The 22,165-nt window shown below is 37.8% G+C and overlaps 1 protein-coding gene across 1 annotated transcript; it reads right to left on the bottom strand.

Annotated features, from left to right (window-relative positions):
• Positions 1 to 536: 536 nt before the first annotated feature.
• On the bottom strand, positions 537 to 8,990 carry AVPR1A (arginine vasopressin receptor 1A). The gene is made up of 2 exons (XM_066258238.1): positions 7,729 to 8,990; positions 537 to 5,589 (listed from the first exon to the last, which is right to left on the bottom strand). The coding sequence occupies exons 1-2, from the start codon at positions 8,696 to 8,698 to the stop codon at positions 5,303 to 5,305; spliced, it is 1,257 nt and encodes a 418-aa protein (XP_066114335.1). The 5' UTR covers positions 8,699 to 8,990; the 3' UTR covers positions 537 to 5,302.
• Between the last annotated feature and the right edge of the window lie 13,175 nt (positions 8,991 to 22,165).

Raw genomic sequence — 22,165 nt, forward strand, 5'->3', positions numbered from 1 at the left:
TTTATGATCAAACAAGAGAGAGCCCAAGTGAACCACTTAACTTCACACTATAAGGAACTGGAAAAAGAAAAACAAAGACAACCCAAAACCAGCCGAAGAAAGAAGATAATAAAAATCAGAGCAGAAATATAAGTAGTTACCAGCTATAAAACATTCCTTTGTTTCTTTAATCAGCATTATTAAATTGAAATATATTTCATCATTAAACTATATTGGTAGAGCATCGACCTGGTGTGTGGATATCCTGGGTTTGATTCCCAGTCAAGGCCCATCTGCTACTCCACCCCTCTCCCTTTCCTTCTCTCTGTTTATCCCTCTCTTCCCCTCCCGCAGCCATGGCTCGGTTGGAGCACGTTGGCCTGGGCACTGAGGATGGCTCCACGGCTTCCCCTCAGGTGCTAAAATAGCTCAGTTGCAGAGAAATAGATAAATTAAAGATTTAATTTAAGATAAATTAAAAAAACAAACAAACTACATTGTAAAAAATTATTTCAAACAATTTTGAGATTTATTTTTATTGATAGAATCAAGCCAATACACAATAAAATTAAAAAATAAATTCACCAGTTATTTCACTATAATACAACAAGCCATTTTTTTTCTATAAAGGACCAAATATTAGGTACAATCACAAAACATTTCAATGTCTATCAAAACCAGAATCATACAATTTCTCCAAGGAGACCCATTGAAATTCTTCTATATAGCATAATAAGCAAGGAGATATAGAACATTTGAAAAACAATTTCAAAAATGAAATACTAAAGTGTTAATTCTTAATAAATTTGTTATAATAATGAACTAATACGTCATAGTATATGTTGTAAATCCTGTAATATAAAGACAAGTACCTTTATGTGTGGAAATACTAATTATTTTATATTAATTACAATTATTGATATTAATATCAGATTTATTCTAAGATTTTCTTTTCTGTATGTGCTAATTTGACTCTTGGACACAAAAATATTTAATTCATTCTATGACATTTTGTTTTTATTTAGAATATCAATGTAAAAAGATGTGATGTGATTTTATATTATATAAAATTAAAAATAAATAATGGCATTAATATGTAGCCAAAACATCTATATCTATGTCTATATCTTTATCTATATCATCTATATCTATCCCTATATCTATCTATAATCTATCTATTATATATAAATTGATACTGACATACTATAGGCCAAATCTATATTTTTTATTTATTACAATTTACTGTATCTAAAAAACTTAGAACAATATTTTTAAATGCCTGTGTATGCAATGGAATTACACAATTTCTGTGACTCAACACATTTAGGTTGCCTTGAGGACATAACGTTTCTTATGAACAGTTCTTAAATTTTTGCTCAAATGGGCTGAGGCCAAATTGTAATAAAGAATTATTCTCTAATATTTATTGTCCTGTGTTACTCGTGATTCCAAAGGTTGCCAATGACACTAGACACAAAGTATACTGAAAGGGCAACAGGGAAGGAGAGAGAGGAAAAGGGAGAGTGACTGCTTCTGCACCTCCTGGACTAGCATCCTAGATGGCCTTTCCCTGGGCTTATTCTATATATGGTTGTTGCTTCCAGTATGAAAATCCAGAAGGCTCAGTTTATATGGACCTAAAGAAGATGAATCTCTGATATTTGGGGTGAAAGACTAGGCTCAATGTCTGCCTAGATTGCTTCTAATTATGCTTTTGTTATAGAGAAAACTCTGAAGCTATAATTTAAAGCTCTAAGTGTCCAATTATATTACAAAAATATAGATTTTAGAATCTGAAAAACATAAAACTTTAATGTAATGGAATTGCTTTACTTGTGAAATAACAGATTTAAGTTGTGTTTCTTAATCATCAATGGTTTGTCCAGTCAAGGAGCTATAATACGTTTAGGAAGGTACAGCATATTATCAGGACTACTGATTTTTTTTTCTCTTTAAAAACCATACACTTCCCTCAATCATGGCTGAAGACTGCTTTGATAATGATAGAAATTCTGGCCCTGCTGGTGGCTCAGTGGATAGAGTGTCAGCTCTGCATATGGATGTCCCAGGTTCAATTCTTGGTCAGGACACACAGGAGAAGCAATCATCTGTTTCTCCCCTTCTCCACCCCACCCCACTATCCCCACTTCTCTCCCTCTTCCCCTCCTGCAGCCAGTGGCTCAATTGGTTTGAGCATGGGCTCTGTTGGAGCATATCAGCCTCAGGCACTAAAAATGGCTTAGTAGTGGAGCATTGGGCATCAGCCCCTGATGGGGCTGCCAGGTGGATCCCAGTTGGGGTACATGTGGGAATCTGTCTATCTTCCTTCTTCTCACAAAAAAACAAAACAAAACAACAACAAAAAAAAACCCCGGAAATTAAGTATGTAGGACTAGTATATAATTAAGCTTGAAATTTCACTAATTTTCTTCATAGCTATGTTCCAAATGATATTTTACTATAAAAGCTGGGTATTTTATACCTTAAAATTGCATGTCCAAAAATTACCCAAACTTAAAAATTTTTTGTATCATCAATTAATATTTATCAAATGCCCAACAGACAATACCACTAGTTTCTTCTTATGTGTGATTATGAATCACTTCCCCATACCCACATAGATAGATACATTAATGTTGTGTACTTTCAGAGTACAACACATTTACTGTTAACTGCCTTCATTTGGCATAATATCTCAGATCTTCTCTTTGGTCAAGAAATGGAAATCTCTTTCTAACACACATTTTCTTTACCACCTACAGTTTCTTCTCTTATGAAATAGATGGCAAAACTATTCCAATTTGGAATATTGTTTTGTGACATGTGAATGTCATTCTCGGGTACATACATTAAGAAAATTTAGCAACTATATGGAAGTAAGCTTCTCAGCCTAAACCAGAGAGAATAAGCCCATAGACTTGCTCAGTGCAGAACTAGCAGGAGATCTCCTCGTGTCCCCAACCCTTTTTGTATATCTTGTCTTCTGATGCATTTTAAAGGAGACAACATAGCTGGGTAGACTGACATGCACCTTATTTGGGAGATATTCCTAGAAATAACATTCAAACTGAATTATTCCACATTTAAACAATCTATACAAGAACTATGAAGTTATTATTTGCAATTAGATTTAGAAAAAAAGTGGGCTCATCTTTGTTTCAACCCAAAAGGGTTTAGTTTTTGCATTGTCAAAGAGAAGTTGTCAAAAGGGCTGGCAGTGTTACAGAGGGCAGGGTTACTGCAATGCTGCTATGCCTCAGATAATAAAAAATTAATTAATTAATTTGGTGGCTCATATTAGACAGTACCCTTTAAGAAACATGTTTGCTACTTTTGAAAAGCAGAATTCTAAAATCTATGTGCTTAATTTATACAAAACATTTGCAAATATATTTTAGGCACATCAATCTAGGGAGTGAAAGGCCTGAAAATTTAGAAAGGCAAAAGATTGAAGAGCAGTGAAACTGATGGTTCCAGGTTCTCACAGTACCATCTGGTCCTCAGTTTCTTACCTACAGAGTTAATAATAATAAAAAAGCCCCAAGAATACTATTAAAATACTACTTTCTTTAAGAGATGCAAAATATTTATGACGTATCTGTAGATCATTGCATAGTGTTTAAGAAGGAAAAGAACCAGACAAAATAGCTAAAAAAAACCCAGAGTTCCATTAATAAAAAATGCAGTAACGACATCCAAATGGTGTAATTTATCTCTGTTTAGAAATGAAAGAAATAATGCTTTTGGTTGGCTTTGATTTACCTGAATTCAAAGGAAAGCACATTCTATCTTTGTATTGGAAAACTTGAGTTAGGCAGAAGTCAGGCTTAGTGGCAGAGTCTTCTAATGAATCAGCAAAGCTTTATTTAGATTTTAGGATTTTATACCCCAGACAAAAACCAACAAATTTTGGTTAATGAAAAGTAAAAAGAAAAAAGCTATAATAAAAGCAACTGCTAGATTTTATAGCACTTGGCAGTTTATTTATAAAGGTCTTTCACATACTTGATTTCATTTAGCCCTCACAGTAACCCTGTGAGGTAGCTATTATCAACTCCATTGTACAGCCAAGGGAATAAAAGCTTTATATATTTTTAAGTAATTTGTCTAAAGTCATGCATTTAGTAACGAAGGAAGCCAGACGAGGTACAGAGCAGTTTTCCTTCCATCTCCCACTGCATCCCGGGGGGAAACTGCCTCTCTTCTACTGACACTGTTAGATGGGTGGGAGATGGGAAGGAAAGACAAGTTGGTTTTTTTAAATAAAACATAAGGGGACATTGTATATCCTGAGTCACCCTTTAGCAGACTATCTTATCTATGAATCTGGATTCCCCAAACATAAAGTAATGTTCATGTTAATATCCAGCATACCCTTTTGTTAAGGGTACTATCCAATAGCCAGTGTTATGGTTTGACACTGATCAAAACATGTTTATAATGTTCTAGAGAAAGTCTGCATAGCACCTTGGGAAATCCACTTCTGCTCTCCTAATACAACTAAGATTTCCTGATACAAATCTGACTTTAAAACGACCTTGCTGTGGGAGAAAAGAATATATCATCAGTGAATTGACACATTTTTTTTCTAACCATCATCATCTTAGTGCATTGGCTTTTCACAACCAATAAAATATGAGGAACCTAAAAGTGGGAACTGCCAGTTCCAAAGTTCCTGTTTTGAAAATCTAGGTGATTTATAGCTTCTAACAGAACTTCCTTCTTTCCACTCTGAACCACACACCCACTCTGTTCACACGTGAGTCAAGCACTCAGGCCTCTTCAAGGCACCATCCCATCTCTAGGCCACTGTTTGAAGCTGCATTTTCTGATGTATAAATTGATTTTATTGGATGGAAACAATTTTTTTTTGAAGTCTCTTCTAATTTCTTACAAACACTAAGGCTGATTGATGGTCAGGTCACTTTGTTCAGAAATAAGGCCCCAACGTTATATGACTTCTAAACCAATTAAACCTTAGTTATGTCAAAAATAAAAGGAACCAACAACAAAATATAAAGTCAGAATGGTTATAATTTTTTCTTTAGAAACTTCTGTTATATTTCCTTTAGAAACTTGTTATATCTCCAGGTATTATGCCTGAAAATTTTATAGTGTAGCATGTTTTGTTTACTATTCTGTACAAAACAATTCACAGCTTTTGGTCATAGCAATGTGAAAATACAACTAGAAACATAATCGTGTACCCAATGAATTCATTTAAGCTTATCTCATACAGTTCATTTTTTCTTATGATTGCTAGCTGGATTCAACCAATGGGCCAGAAAGTCTGTTACAAGAGTCAGCTGCATGAACAAGGGGCTCAGGTTGAAACAGGAATAAATTTGACGAGCTTGGAAGATTTAGGCGAGTCCTTCCAAGTACGCATACTATTTGTCGGGCTTCGGTTGTTAGTGTAAGAAGTCTGTCTTCTGCTCATACTATCAGAATCGTCTTTGTTGAGTGTGTGCTTCATGTTTTGGCAGCACAGGAAGCTTTGGACACAGTCTTGCAGGAGGTGGCCACTAAAAAACATGTATATCCAGGGGTTGCAGCAACTATTCAAGGAAGCCAGTAATGCAGTGATGGTAACAGCAGGGTTTTCTGAGTCTAAGAAAAACATAAGGGGAGATTGTATTCAAATAGTCAATGCAAGTAACTAAGCACTGGATAATTTTTCTACTGACTAATAAAAGCAGGAAACAATTTATGGATTAATATAGAAAATAAAGTCTTTTGTTTATCAACCTGGGAAATAGGTGGTATATGGAAATTGCCTGGCTATAAAATATTTTTTAAGCAAAATGCTTCAAAGTTAATTAAAATATTTTAAAACATTATTACAATATTTAAGTAGAGTGAGTGTAGCTTTCAAGAGGTTAAGAATATTAAGTAATTAAAAAAATTTTTTTGTATCCTTTATACTAGCACCAGCATGTGCCAGAGGATAGAGCACTTATAGAATGGTTGCAATTTCAATGAAATTTCAAAGTCTGTAACCACATACACCAGACTGTTTTCATTCCAGTAACTCAAGCAAAAGTATGACATCATGGACCATGTATAGTAGTTTTAAATTTTTAATTAGTATTTTAAATGTTTAAGTATTCTTGTAATAACAAAACTATACTGAAGGGGACAGTTAAACTAGGTCCCTGAAAGATACAATACTTAGTTGTTTTTCTTTGGTTAATTACCCTTCCAATATTAAAAGAAAACAATCTTTCTGGTTTAAACAATTTTATATAATTATTAAGAACAGCTGAATTAATAAATCCAACAGGCTATTGAAATATTTTATGTTAGTTTGCACTGGTAAACTCATACATACTACAACCTTTCACAGTAGAATAATAGATAATATGTCCTTTCTGAAGATAACAATAATCAGCAAACACTGACTTTCCCTTGATTATAAAATATAAGATTAGGAAGGTCTTCTCACTCATGCTGTGCTAGAATAAGATACAGGTTATTTACCCATACTTTGTGCTAAGATGCTATACTTTTAAAGATGTATAAAGATCCATGACTAAGTCTATTCAAAAAGAATGGAAATAATCAACATACCTACATATGAGTAAAGAAGTTTTTAGTAATCATGTCTAAATCCTGTTAATTATTCAATTGAATCCTTTAGTTGATTGGCAGTAATGAAGAGGCCACTAAGACCAAACTAGGCAGGAAATGGTAAACCAAAAATATAGCCTCGATCTTTCATCAGTAATATTACAGTCATGCAAGAATTTTCATTTGTTTGACTTTAATTCACTCTCAAGTGTTTTATTTGCACATATAACTTCCAAAGTATATTTCACACATACTCCCTCCTAATCCCAAATAACAAGACAGTTCTTTCTCAGTTACAGTTGCTGTTGGTAACATTTCTGTAACATAATTCTTTAAAAATTTTTTTCTTATTAAAAGAAAGTATTTTTTCAAGATACAATATTAAATAATTACCTTTGGGGTAAATTCTTGTGAAGTTAGTTTTTCTAGTTTGTGAAGGAATTAAAATCAAACAAGCTAGCAGATGTAGGAAACATTCTGGGTAAACTACTGCAAGGTTTGCATGAAGAAGTGTATAGCGGTATGGTCAAGTTATTGCCCATAGTCTAACAAATTTAGGGTTTGTTAATAATCCTGCTTTGAAACACCAGCAGTGTTTCATTAAACATTCAATTCATAGCATTAAAAAGAATGTTAATGTAATTGTTAAAAAATTAAAATATTAGAAATAGAACACTAGCTAAATGCCAAATTAGAATTTTCTTAAGACTCTTTCTTCAGAAAACACATGTCTGTTTTACCCTTGTCCATGAGGCATTTCTACAAAATTTTTATATTATCTGTGATACTTTGCACAAACTAGGAAAAAGCAATTGTGACAGTAACAATATTTCCCTGATTCCAATAGACTTTAAAGCAGAGTGTTAACAGAGAGGTTAGTGATTGGCAAAAGTCCTTCTGTTTTGTAGTTGTGTGGCCATTTTAGGGCAGGCTTTCTGGATTTGTGGTCTTGAGACCACTGCAAGCTACAAATGCAGATTCCTGGGCTACTGAATCAAAATGTTGGGGAGGGGGCTTTGCCTTTCTGATCATTTCAGCCAGGGTGTGATTCTTACGCATACAGAAGTTAAAGAACGATTGCCCTAGACTCTAGGGCCTAGAAAATACTATGAAAAGATACCCGCTTACCCCGCCCCACGGCTCCATCCCTGCACCTTCCTCCACTGTCCCGGCACCTACCGTCCCAGATGAACGTCTCATCCCAGACAGACCACATCTGGACGATGAAGAACGGCGCCCAACAAACGATGTAAGCCGTCACGATCACGAAAGTCATCTTCACTGTACGGATCTTGGCGCGGGAAATACTCTTCACGCTGCTGACACAGGGCTCGAGCAGGAGCCCGTTGTGGAAGGCGCCGCCCGTGCCCTCCGCACCTTTGCCCGGGCGCGACGTCGTCTTTCCGCGGACGTTGCGCCAGATGTGGTAGCAGATAAAGCCGTAGCAGGTGCCCAAGATGACCACCGGCGCCACGAAGATGCCACTCGTCATCCAGGTCACGTAGGCGCGGGAACCCCAGGGCTGGATGAAGGTGGCCCAGCAGTCGTAGGCCTTGGTGACGTTGTTCACCTCGACTATGGAGAAGACGAAGTACTGGGGCGTGCTCAGCACGAAGCTCAGCACCCAGGCGGCGGCGATCATCAGGCGCGAGCGGCGCGCGGGCTGCTGCAGCGTTTTCATCGGGTGGCACACGGCGATGTAGCGGTCGGCGGTCATGACTACCAGCATATAAGCTGAGACAAACATGACGAACACCTGCAAGTGCTTCACCACGCGGCACAGCCCGTCGGGCCCCTGGAAACGGTAGGTGATGTCCCAGCACAGCTGCGGCAGCACCTGGAAGAAAGCGACGGCCATGTCTGCCAAGCTGAGGTGGCGAATGAAGAGGTGCATGCGGGACGTCTTGCGAGGCGTGCGGTGCAGCGCCAGCAATACAGTGCTGTTACCCAGCACAGCCACCACGAAAGTCACGGCGAGCACGGCGACCTCCAGCTTGGCCAGCTCCTCGTCGCGCATGTCCCTCTGAGGACCTCCCACTTCCTTGGGCGCCTCAGTTTCCCGACTGGCGTTGGCCCCGCTGCTGGTCAGAGACCACGACGGGCTGGAGTTGCCTGCGGGCCCCGCATGGGGGCCGTTGGCGAAATGCATGCTGTCCGTGCAGCGCCTTCTCGACCTCGGTAGAGGCTGTCTCCCTTTCCGCCTCCACGGGTGTGGGCTTCTGGCCGAATGGGGTCTCTCGTTCCCTCACTCGCTGCCTGCCCGGCCCGCTTTCCCTCCCGCAAGCGTCTCCGGGCACAGCGTCCTACCAGTCAACTGAACTGCGCTCGGTCCCGTCGCGGCCGCTTTTTCTGTTCTGCTCTTTCCGACGAAGCTGAGGACGCGCGCTCTGAGCCTCGGAGAGCGCGGGGCTCCCAACTCGATTACAGAGGCGGGGTTTGTTTCCCCAGAACCATCTCCCTCTCGTCCCAGCGGTTGGAAACTGCTCGGTGCCCACTCCCTCCACCTCCCTATCCCCTGGGGAGGGTGTGTGTGTTTATTTTCCCTTCCTTCGGTGATTTGTCCTCCTCACCAGGCTGCGGGGGTGGGGCTGGGAGACTTGCTGATTCCTCGGCACAATAGGCGGGATCGTGGCGCTTTCCCGCTCTTCTCCACAAATCTTAAGAGAACAGGACGTGTCGTGCCTTTTCTGGATTTACCACCACTTCCTCAAGCCCCCCTCAACAGCCACTTTAACCCTGCATTCGACTAGCTTCAACAGAGGAGGTCCACCGCCAGGCGCGCGCGCTCTTGCACCTGAATTTGGCGCGGTCTCCGCTTCCTTCAGCCCGGCTTCTCCCTCCGCAGCAAGCCTGACCAATTTTATTCCCAGAGCAATTTGGCCGCCCGCCCTCCATCACTCCCTGCCCCGCTACTCCCCACCCCTCTCTGCTGGGTAACAACAGCTGGGAGACTTAGAGGGAGCCTTCCCCGCAGTAACTTCTTTGATGCCTTGTGTACATTTCGCGCTGGAAGGACGTACTCGTCCCACTGCAGCCCTCAAGGCCCCGGTGCGTGAATCTACAGCGGTGAAAAGGATCGTCTCCCGGTTTTCCATTTTCTTCTGGGGTAGGAAGTGGGGTGGGAAAAGAGTTGCGGAGTTTTCTCTAAACTAGATTCCTGGGGTTTTCCCCGGGCGAGAGCCTGATTCCCACAGGGGGGATGGGCGGGAATTGGGGCAGGAATTGGGCTACAGTAGTCCGTAGGGACAACGTCTGGTTCCTGCTAAATCGTGAGGACATCTCTTGGAGTGGACAGAAAGCAGCTGCTGGAGACCGGCCACCCAGGCAGCGAAAACTGCTAGGCTCCTGCGCCAAGGTCTGGGGGCGTGAGGGGCAGTGAGAAAGAGAACATCTCCAGGCAAGAAGAGATCTCTGGAGGAAGAGAGAAAAGGCCACCTACATATTAATTAGCTACCCTGGACAGTTGGAGCTCAGCTGTGGCCCAAGGGAGGTAGATGAGCTCTGCATTTTAATTTTGATTAAGTTATGCTTTGATGGACAGCAAGGGGGAGCTGTTTTCAGGCTATTACACGAAAGAAAGAAAAACACCAACAACACTTGATAAGGTTACCCATTCTATAGATACAGGAACATGACTTTTTGATCAGAATGTTTGTGTGTTGTGGCTGTGGTATAAATTTGTCTCAGAAAAATATCCGTGAAATGTAGGAAAATAAACCAAAGCTTTTCTCACGTGCAGTTCTCAGTGGCAATTCCACTTAGTTTCCCAGTTCCTTCATGCAGAGTTCCAAGGTTGTGAAATTATGGGTGCTGGACTTGACCTTTGGAGTCCTGCTTCATTGTGGTTGTAAAAGCCTCAGTCGATACATCTTAAAAGTGGAAATAAAAGTATCTACTTTTATATAAATATAAATTTTAAAATGACCTTTACCTACTATAAGGTTATCCTGAGGATCAAGTTAGACGATGTTCTGTGTGGGGAAATGCTCTCAAAACTGCAAATTATGTTGCCTGGTTTCATGTTTTCTAAGATACATAAGAGGAAAAAGATTTTAAAAGTTCAGAGATGCCTGGAAAAATCCTTAAAGTAGTTAGGCAGTAGTCCCTGACTTAGAGAGGTGACCTTTTTAAAGTCACAAATTACATTATTGCTCCTTATGAGAAATAATGTCTGACCCTAGTGTCCCTGGGTATTGCAAAAGTGGTCTATTGATCAGAACCAGGCAATTTTGTTGCTTTTGGCACTATGTCTTTGAGTATTTAAATTTCCTAATGGGTGGGAATCTGAGGGACAGTGTCACCAAAGTTCCTTTTTGTGTTCTTATTCCAGGAAGGTGGTGGTAGCCTATCAGGAAATCATTAAGCCCTCTGATTCAATAATCAACCATATCCAATTTATAAAAATAACTTGTTAGGTAATATCAGTGGGCACAATTAAATCTTTTTATAGCCCAAGAGATGGGTATAATATTAGTAAAGTTAGGTATATAATATATTGGTAAATATTGTGTGTAGTTGAAAAGAATGTACACCTGTTGTTGTTGGATTAGCTGTTCTATAAATGTTGATCTGGTTAAATGTTGATAGTGTTGTTCAATTAATCTGTGTCCTCATTGATTTCCTGTCTACTGTTCTATCAGTTATTGAGAAAGAGGTATTGAAATTTCTTGCTATACTTGTGGATCTATTTATCCTTGCAATTCTGTTAGATTTGCTTCATGTATTTTGAACCTCTATTATTTTTAATTAAGAAGAGTTGTTTGGAACAACATTTTCATTGAAATGTGTTTTCTAGTTTCTGTGTCTAACCAGTAATTTTTTTCTAATTTTTATATTTTATAGAGCAAAGACCAGATTGTACAAAAAAGATAGTTTATAATGTAGATGAAAAATGATCTGTTTTCATTCTTTGTATACATAAAACAAATGTATAACAATATGTTGAGTCAGTAAAGGAGATTTTAAAGTGCCTTATATGGCAGTGTGGTATCACAACATTCAAGAACCTGAAAAGAAGAGGGGAGGGCACTATGGGAAGGTGGGCAAGGGTGATGTTGAGGGGAACACAGGGGAGGGGAGATGCATTCAGGGCAACACTAGAATCTATGTAAACACAATAAATTAAAATCAATAAAAATAAGGTTTTTTAAAAAGTCAATTAACTTTAATAAAATATAAAGTTATAAAAAAAGAATAAAGTACATTTCAAGGAAGGAGTTATCAATTATTATAGGCTACAGAAAAATCATACCCATGATTTTGTTACTTTTTTTTTGCTATGAGGATTGTTTTGAAAAGTTCAAAGGAGGAGTAATTAATGTAAAAAATATCATTAGTTATTTCTGTATAATCTGAAGATGGAATACTTTGATTTTGCTTGAAGATCTGTCATTAATCAGAATAGCTTCCCTGAGTTTTAGAGATATATTTTTAGTATAATTGACAGTTTCAGAGAAATTGTGCAATTGCTTTGATATCTATTGCTCTTAAGTGAGATTTAATTATAAATTATAAAGGAAATCAAGCACATCATTTTATTAATAACAAATATTCTGATTTGGTTGAAGGTGCAAGTCAAATGCTTCAAGCTCCAATTAAGTGAAACATTCAGAAATATTGTCATCGCTCATTAACATCACCAGGGGATATCTGCTAAGAGCACTGTTTGCTTAAATGAACTACATTTATAGGAGAACATACAAGCCTCCATCCCCATGCTTTTTATCTCACAAAATTATTTTCTTTCTGTGTAAGAACTCTCTGTGGAAAATAATTAAACAGAAACGGTAAAAAGTAACGGGCTGTGTAAATACTGGTCTAAAGACCAACAGGGATAAAGAACAGAAATGTCTGATATTTGTTCAGTTAAAAAATATTTCATTTTTAACAGATACTATTTATTGCTTTTAAAAATATTTTTATTGATTTATTTCAGCAAGAAAGGAAGGGACAGAAAGAGAAAGACAGGAATATATCTATCTGTTCCTGTATGTGCTCTGACTGGGAATAAACGAGCAGCCTCTGTGCTTCTGGATGAAGCTCTAACCAACCAAGCTATCAGGCCAGAAAACATTTATTATTATTATTATTATTATTATTATTACTATTATTAAATATTTAAATGTATTTTGTTGACATGGATTCAGCTGTCCCACTCAATATAACACCCTTACCCCACAACAACCTGCCCCCATTACACCCCGTTTGCCCCCCTCCCCTTGACACCCTCCCTTCCTTCCTTCAAGAATTTGCTGTCCTGGTATCTGTATCTATGTGTTATGTATATATAATTTCACAAATCCCTTCACCTTCTCTGATCCTGTTCCCCTATCCCCCTCCCCTTTGACAGCTGACCCTCTGTACCTCATGACCCTGACTCTGCCTCTTTTCCGTTCCTCAGTTCATTGTGTTCATTAGATTCCACATATAAGTGAGATCATATAATATTTGTCTTTCTCTGCCTAGTTTCTTTCACTTAGCATAATAGTGTCCAGATCCATCCATGCCATTACAAAAGGTATGATTTTCATGGTTGCTTAGGCAATTGTGTATATGTACCACAGCTTTTTCATACACTCATCTTCTGATGAATACTTGGGCTGTTTCCAGATCTTGGCTATTGTAAATAATGCTGCAATAAACATGGGGGTGCATATCTTCTTTTGAATTAGTGTTTTGGGATTCTTACTTAAGATATAGTGTGTTCCTAAAAGTGAAATAGCTGGGTCAAAAGGCAGTTCTATTTTTAATTTTTTGAGGAATCTCCATACTGTTTTCCACAAGTGGCTGCACAAGTCTGCATTCCCACCAGCAATGCAGGAGGGTTCCCTTTTCTCCACACCCTCGCTAGCATTTATTGTGTGTTGTTTTGTTAACGAAGGCCATTCTGACTGGTGTGAGGTGGTGTCTCATTGTAGTTTTACTTTGCATTTCTCTAATGAACATTAAACATTTTTTCATATGCCTATCGGCCATCTGTATGTCTTCTTTGGAAAAGTGTCTATTCAGTTCCTTTGCCCATTTTTAATTGAATTGTTTACTATCCTGGTGTTGAGTTTTAGAAGTTCTTTATTGATATAGTTCCATTTGTTTATTTTGTTCTTTATTTCACTTGCCTATGGAGATATATCAACAAAAATATTGCTATGAGAGATATCGGAGCATTTATCGCCTAGATTTTCTTCCAAACTTTTGGTTTTGTGACGTACATTTAAGTCTTTTATTCATTTTGAGTATGTTTTCATGAATGGTGTGAGTTAATGGTCTAGTTTCATTTTTTTTTTTTTTGCATGTACCACCATTTATTGAAGAGACTGTCTCTATTCCATTGTATACTCTTGCTTCCTTTGTCAAATACCAATTGACCATAAAGGCATGGGTTTATTTCTAGGTTCTCTGTTCTAGTCCATTGATCTGTATCTTGTTCTATGCCAGTACCCAGCTGTTTTGATTACAATGGCCTTGTAGTATAACTTGATATCAGGAAGTGTGATACTTCCCACTTTATTCTTTATTTTCAAGATTGCTGAGGCTATTTGTGTTCTTCTCGGGTTCCATATAAATTTTTGAAATACTTGCTCTATATCTCTGAAGTATGCCATTGGTATTTTTATAGGAATTACATGGATTGCTTTAGGTAATATTGACATTTTAGATTGTAATGTATAGATATTCATAAACACAGTATATGCTTCCACTTGTTTGTATCTTCCTTGATTTCTTTTTTCAATGTCTTATAATTTTCTGAGTACAAGTCTTTTACCTCCTTGATTAAATACTAGCTACTTTATTTATTTATTTATTTATTTATTTATTTATTTATTTATTTTTGCAGTAATGAAGGGAACTGTTTTCTTAATTTCTCTTCCTGACAGTTTATTATGGTGTATAAAAATACCACTGATTTCTGAATATTAATTTTATATCCTGCCATCTTGCCAAATTCATTTATCAGGTTTAGTAGTTTTCTGACTGAGATTTTAGGATATTCTATGTACAGAATTATGTCATCAGCAAATAATGACAATTTCACTTCTTCTTTTCCAATTTGGATGCCTTTTATTTCTTCTTCTTGTCTGATTGCTGTGGCTAGGACTTCCAGAACTATGTTGAATAGAGTGGTGAAAGGGGCACTCCCATCCTGTTCCTGATCTTAAGGGGATTGCTTTTAATTTTTCCCATTGAATATGATGTTGGCTGTCAATCTGTCATATATGGCCTTTGTTATGTTGAGGTATGTTCCCTGTATTCCCACTTTGCTAAGAGTTTTGATCATAAATGCGTGCTGAATTTTATCAAATGCTTTTTCTGCATTTACTAATGTAATCATGTCATTTTTCTACTTCATTTTGTTTATGTGATGAATCACATTGATTGATTGGCAAATATTGTACCAGCCTTGCTGCCCCAGAATAAATTCTACTTGATCATGGTGTATAATCTTTTTAATGTATTGCCGGGTCAGGTTTGCTAATATTTTGTTAAGCATTTTAGCATTTATGTTCATCAGAGATATTGGTCAGTAGTTTTCTTTCTTTGTAGTGTCTTTGTCTGGTTTTGGAATAAGGATAATACATGCCTCACAAAATGAGCTTGGAAGTCATCCCTCCTCTTGAATTTTTTGGAACAGCTTGAGAAGAATAGGTGTTAATTCTTTGAGCATTTGGTGAAATTCACCTGGAAGTCATCTGATGCAGAACTTTTGTTTGCTGGAAGTTTTTTGATAACTTTTAATTTCATTTGTTATAGGTTTTTTGATTCTTCCAGATTGAGTTTTGAAAGATTGTTTGTTTCTAGGAATTTATCCATTTTGCCTAGGCTGTCCAATTTTTTGGCATATAGATCTTCATAGTATTTTTTTTTACAATCTTTTATATTTCTGTGGTATCAGTCATGACTTCTCCACTTTCATTTCTAATTTTATTTGGGTCTCTTCTTTTTTTTTTTTTTTCTTGATGAGTCTGGTTAAAGGTTCATCAATCTTATTTATATTTTCAAAGAACCAGCTCTTGGTTTCATTGATCTTTTGTATTTTTATTTAGACTCTGTGTAATTTATTTCCACTCTGATCTTTATTATTTTCTTTCTTCTACAGTACTTCCTCTGGGCTTTATTTGTTGTTGTTTTTTCTAGTTCTTTTAGATGCAGGGTTAGATCGTTTATTTGAGCTTTCTCTTGTTTCTTAAGGTATGTTTATAATGCTATGAACTTCCCTCTCAGGACTGCTTTTGCTGTGTTCCATATGTTTTGGGTTTTTCTATGTTCATTTTCATTTGTTTTAAGGAATATTTTATTTCTTCCCTGATCTTATTGTTAACCCATTTGTTATTTAATAAAATACCATTTAGCCTTCAAATGTTTGAATGTTTTTCAGTTTTTCTATTATAGTTGATTTCTAGTTTCATGTCATTGTGATCAGAGAAAATGCTTGATATGATTTCAGTCTTCTTAAATTCACTGATACATGTTTTGTGTCCTAACATGTGATCTGTCTTAGAAGATGTACCATGAGCACTTGAAAGGAATGTATATTTTGGTGCTTTGGGGTGAATGATTCTGAAGATGTCAATTAAATCCAGCTGAGCTAGTGTGTCATTTAATGCCGCTGTTTCTTTGTTAATTTTTTTGTCTGGAGGAACTATTTATTGATGTTAGAGGGATATTGAAGTCCCCCAATATTATACTATTGCTGTCAATTTTACCCTTTATGTCCATCAAAATCCACTTTATATATAGATATTTAGGTGCTCCTGTATTAGGTGTATAAATATTTACAATGGTTATAGTCTGTTGGATTGCTCCCTTTATCATTATGTAATAAACTTCTTTATCCCTTACTATAGCCTTTATTTTAAAGGCTATCTTGTCAGATATAAGTACTGCTACCCCAGCTTTTCTTTTTTCATTTCTATTTGCATGAAATACTTTTTTCCATCCCTTCACTTTCAGTCTATGTGTATCTTTTGTTCTGAGGTGGGTCTTTTGTAAACAGCATATATACGGGTCCTGTTTTCTTATTTTTGCAGTTACTCTTTGTCATTTGATTGGAACATTTAATCCATTTACATTTAAAGTTATTATTGATATGTACTTATTTATTGACATTTTATTCTTTCAACCTACAACCTCTTTTTTTTCTACATTTCTTTTTTTCCTTTGCTTTTTTTTTATAGCAGGCTCATTAACATTTCTTGCAGTACTGTTTTGGTTATAACAAATTCCTTTAGTCTTTTTTGTCTGGGAAGCTCCTTATTTCTCCTTCAATTTTAAATGATAGCCTTGCTGGATGAAGTAGTCCTGGTTGTAAGCTCTTGTTTTGCATCACTTTGAATATTTTTTGCCAATCCCTTTTGTCCTCAAGTGTTTCTGTTAAGAAGTCAGATGTCATCCTTATCAGGCTCCTCTGTAGGTAATTAACTATTTTTCTCTTGCAGCTTTTAGTATTTTTTCTTTATCTTTTAACTTTGGCATTTTAATATGATGTGTCTTGATGTCTCTTTGGGTTCATTTTTAATGGGACTTTCTGTGATTCTTGAACTTGTGTGATTTTTTTCCTCATCAATTTAGGGAAATTTTCAGCTATGATTTCTTAAAACAAGTTCTCTATCCTTTGTTCTGTTTTCCTTCACGAACACCTATGATGTGGATGTTGTTTTTCTTCATGTGTTGCAGTGGGGCAGGATATCCAGAAATCCTAGCCAGCTCACTGTGAAGCTCTACCTTATACAATGAATGTTAGCTGTTGTGCTGGTGCTGGCCACAGAACTCGCCTCATCTGGGCCCAGTGTCTGATGAGCCCTCCCTTTAGACATACTGCTAGCAAGGGTTGTTAGGTCCTGATCCTATACTCTCTGCAGCTGTCCTCTGGGTGTGCTGCTCCTGGCTCTCCCTGGTTGGACACTGCCTATGAGTGGCCCTCAGCAACCTTCTTAGATCTACAAGCAATCCAGAGTGTGGCTGCCTCTGCTGGGCACAGGTGCACCTGGAAATACCAAGCCGCTCACCTAAGCTGGCTCTTACCCACATTAGACCTGGAGGAAGGTCAGTAAAAAGCCAAGGTTCCCTGAGATCTACCTCCTGCAGTCTCTGTATGCTGGCTGCTTGTTGGGCTCAGCCTCTGAAATAAAACCTCTGGTAGAGTTTAGAGCTTGGGGCAATTCAGGGATTAGGAAGAGTGGTGGGTGTGGCTCCACCTCTTGGCCTCAGGTGTCAGTGTTTCATGACTTTTTTCACAGACTTCAGTAGGGTGTGGCCTCCAGGAGTCCAGTGGGTGTGGGCTTTGAGACCCAGAGATATGATGTGTCTCTCCACAGTTGGACAGTGTCTACTGAGTCTCCCATGAGGTGAAAACACCAGTCATAGACTTGGGAGTATGTAGAGGGTTGGTAGGGGAGGGAAGTTCTGGCCTCAATGCCAGAAAACTGAGTCACTGATGTCTGCTGCCTGGCTTACTTTTCAGAATGGTCCAGTCTCCATGGGGTGGGGCAGGAGAGACTCCTGAGTGTGGGAAAGTTGTTTTCTTCCAAGTTGATGCTGCACAGAGGGGGTCTGCTCCTCCTAAGAAAGATGGCAATTGCAGTATTAGAGAATGATTCAGCACAGGGATTCCCATGGCCATCTCCCAGTACATTTTTACCTGGGCCACCAACTTTATACTTTCCTCATGCTACTCTAATCTTCTCAGACCTCTCATGCTGGAGCCCTGAGTAAGTGGCTGTGAATGAGATTTTCTGCATGGGCCCTTTAAGATGGATCCTCTGTCTCTGAGAGTTCCCATTTCTTTCTCACAGACCAAAGCCTCAGCTTTTTTCACTGCTATGTGGGTGCCTCTTCTAAGCCCTGGGGCTCTAGGCTGGAGTGTCTAGCCCAGGACTTAAGACCCACACCTCTCAGGGTGAACCACCTGGCAGTGAGAGTCCCTCCAGATTCTCCTCCACCACTCGCTCCTGGGAGCGGGCAGCTTTTTTGGCATCTCTGTCCTTTTTACTAGTCTTGGTGTGGCTTCTGTGACTCCTTGGTTATAGACTCCTCTTCATAAAATCCAAAGTTGGTTTTTCAGAATGATTGTTTTTACATGGAGTTATAATCCAATTTGGTCTTGGGAGGTGGCAGTTGGAATGTCTGCCTACTCTGTCACTATCTTGGAATCACCCCCCTTCCTATGCTTTCAAAGTTAAAATGTAATGGGACTAAAACAGGGTCCCACACTAAGATCTATCTTTTCTCTTTTCTCTTAACCCTATCTTGATTCCTTGGCACTTTCTAGAAAAGGTTCTTATTAGGTGGGAAGAGTCATCATTAGTCTTAAAGAGTAGGATCCTCTTCTACCATTGTGACCCAAAGCATGATAAGTTCTACACCAGCCAGGATTTTCTCTTCAAATGTAAAGCCATGTTTTAAAATAGCTAAACATTTATTTTAGTTTTTTCAAGATCCTGGCATTTCTAAATAGAACATTCTTTTATCTGCTGTGGACTTAACTCTATTTTAAAATTAAAAGCTGAACAATGACTGATTTCAGGGTAGATTTGCACCTCTCTCTCTTGTCCTCCCCTATTCCATTTCAGGCACAGAGAGCATACTGTGAGAAAAGCTGCTAAGCAACTTGAAAAAGTAGAAATTACTGAGAATAAAAAATATATCAGTGGATATTTCCAGGTACTTCTGCATGCATCGTTACTTTTCAAGATATGAGACAGTTTCTTAATTATAATATCTTATAATTAAGATATTAATGCACTTTCTTCTCATTCTAACTGCATCTCAGAAAACATCTTTCTGAGCTTGGCATGATTACTGTGTGTCAGATCAGAAAATAAACTATTAAGCCACCTCTTTGGCCCTTTATTCTTCTTTGAAGTTTGATCCAGATGTCTGAGAATATTAATGCTCTTATTGCAAATAATAAACTGAACTTTCTTAGAGGATTGAATTTGAAGATAATTCTATCTTAAGATATTAAAGTGAATGAAAAATATAAACTTTTATACACTCTTCAAATATTTTTTGTTAAGACCTATAGGACTTCTCTTTTAAAAGTGTTTATATATTTTAATGCATTTTATGAGATAGTATAATCCAGTAGTTACTAGCTTTTCTCCACTCCCCTAAGCATCTAGTGATCTCACATTTACCCATTACTAGCAATTGTGTTAGGACAGTGATTTCCATGAAAAGGAAAAAAGAAGAGAATAGCAGAATTTCTGAGAAGCTGTAGAGAGACAGTATTATGAAATCTTATGTTGTTGGAAAATTATTCTGAAATATTTTTGAAATTTCTCCTACATATGCCCACTGAAGTCTACCCTCCCAAGATTTATAATTTCAAGGGAGTATTTTAATGTTTTATTTTCTGCACATTATGCTAAGCAAAACATTAAAAGCTGTGGATTTAAAAAGAATTAGTTTTAATTAAAAGCAACCCAACATAAAAAAAATCTTGTGTCCTCCCTTTCTTCTAACATTTGAAGTTTTCAACAAAGTCTTTTCTAAAGCATTTAAATAAACATCCAACACCATGAGAGTGCTTTATTTTGGGAAGTTTAATAAATCTGAAGTACAAACTTTTACTAATCTATTGCTGCTCACTTTGTTTCCTTTTCTTCTCTCCATCTCATTTTTTTAATTTTTGTGTATTTTTCCAAAATTAGAAGTGGGGAGGCAGTCAGACAGACTCCTGCATGCACCCGACAAGGATCCACCTGGCATGCTTACCAGGAGGTGATGTTCTGCTCATCTGGGGCATCGCTCCATTGCAGCCAGAGCCATTTTAGCATCTGAGGTGGAGGTCTTGGAGCCGTCCTCAGTGCCCAGGCCAACTTTGCTCCAAAGGAGCCTTGACTGTGGGAGGGGAAGAGAGAGATGGAGAGGAAGGAGAAGGGGAAGGCTGGAGAAGCAGATGGGCACTTCTCCTATGTGCCCTGACCAGGAATCAAACCCAGAACTTTCACATGCTGGACCAACACTCTACTGCTGAACCAACTGGCAAGGGCTTTCCCATCTCATTTTTATACATCCCATACCCCCATAGCTAGTTTCTTATGGAGGTACCTTTCTGATTTAAGACTTTGTTTTAATAAAATGTAGTTTTAATTTTTCTGTAAATCAGGGAAATTCCTTCAGAGGCCAGACAAGTAACATTTATTTGAACCATAGAAAAGTAGGAAGTGAGGGAAATTATATTTAGATGACTAAGTCCATGTAACCCTTAGGCACATTAAAAAAAACCCACAAAAACCCGTCCACACTGTTCTGATCAAATGAAACAAGTGTACAAAGGCATACATTTCACTCCCCCATCTCAGAATGCACTCAAAATCCCAATACTTCTGAATTTTGCCATTGCCAGAACAATTCATTTCTTTCATTATCCTTCTCTCCTAGAGTTTCTAATGACATTTCTTAAAATTCAGCAGGATGTTTATTCAGTTATAAGGGTCCCCTGAGTTTTTTTTTTTAATAATTTTATTTTTTTAATGGGGTGACATCAATAAATCAGGATACATATATTCAAAGATAACATGTCAGGTTATCTTGTTGTTCAATTATGTTGCATACCCATCACCCAAAGTCAGATTGTCCTCTGTCATCTTCTATCTAGTTTTCTTTGTGCCCCTCCCCCTCCCCCGTTTCCTCTCCCTCTCCCCCTTCCCCCTGTAACCACCACACTCTTATCAATGTCTCTTAGTCTTACTTTTATGTCCCACCTACGTATGGAATAATGCAGTTCCTGGCTTTTTCTGATTTACTTATTTCACTTCATATAATGTTATCAAGATCCCACCATTTTGCTGTAAATGATCCGATGTCATCATTTCTTATGGCTGAGTAGTATTCCATAGTGTATATGTGCCACATTTTTATCCAGTCATCTATTGATGGGCTTTTTGGTTGCTTCCATGTCCTGGCCACTGTGAACAATGCTGCAATGAACATGGGGCTGCATGTGTCTTTACATATCAATGTTTCTGAGTTTTTGGGGTATATACCCAGTAGAGGGATTGCATACTGTGAATATTGTGACTGAATTCTGTCTAGGCCATTGCAATAGTTAATTTGTTCCATCTACACTTACTTATATCATGTCTCTCTATATTCCCTCTGGTTATTAATCAAACTCTGGAAAGTCTCATTTCTTAATGTAATATTAGTATTAAAATTTTTTTCTCCCTTGTTCATTTCTTAAATATTTGACTAGCTTTGTCTATTGATGTCAGTCTTCCTCCCTTGTAGTTCTTAGTGAACTTTCAGCTCATCTCTAATGATTAGCCAGTAAGTGAATTGATTTCTGCTGCAGGCTTTCAACAAAAGGTTGGAACTACTTGTTCCTCCTCTGTGTCTTCAAACATATTGGCCTTGTTAAAGTGCTGTTCTAACTTGGGAAATAATTTGTAGTGGTTGTTATGAAGAAAGGAGAACAATTTATTTTGAATTAGCTATTGAAACATTTTAAAAAACATTTCTTTTTGGAATTTTCCCACATGAAGTTATTTCATTTATTATGTTGCTCCCTAACTGACTAGTTAGCTTTAATTTTAGAGACTCTCTTGAATCAACAGAAAGTTTTTCTTTTTTAAGAAATGGAATTTTAGCTCATTCTGAATAGACTATACCCTTT

The sequence above is a fragment of the Saccopteryx bilineata genome, chromosome 2 (genome assembly GCF_036850765.1).
Source record: "Saccopteryx bilineata isolate mSacBil1 chromosome 2, mSacBil1_pri_phased_curated, whole genome shotgun sequence".
Lineage (NCBI taxonomy): Eukaryota > Metazoa > Chordata > Mammalia > Chiroptera > Emballonuridae > Saccopteryx > Saccopteryx bilineata.

Coding starts and splice junctions, on each gene's coding strand:
- AVPR1A (XM_066258238.1), bottom strand. CDS start 8,698: ATGCATTTCGCCAACGGCCCCCATGCGGGGCCCGCAGGCAACTCCAGC. Junction 5,590..7,728: donor TGAGACGTTCATCTGGGACG/GTAGGTGCCGGG, acceptor TGTTTTTCTTAG/ACTCAGAAAACCCTGCTGTT.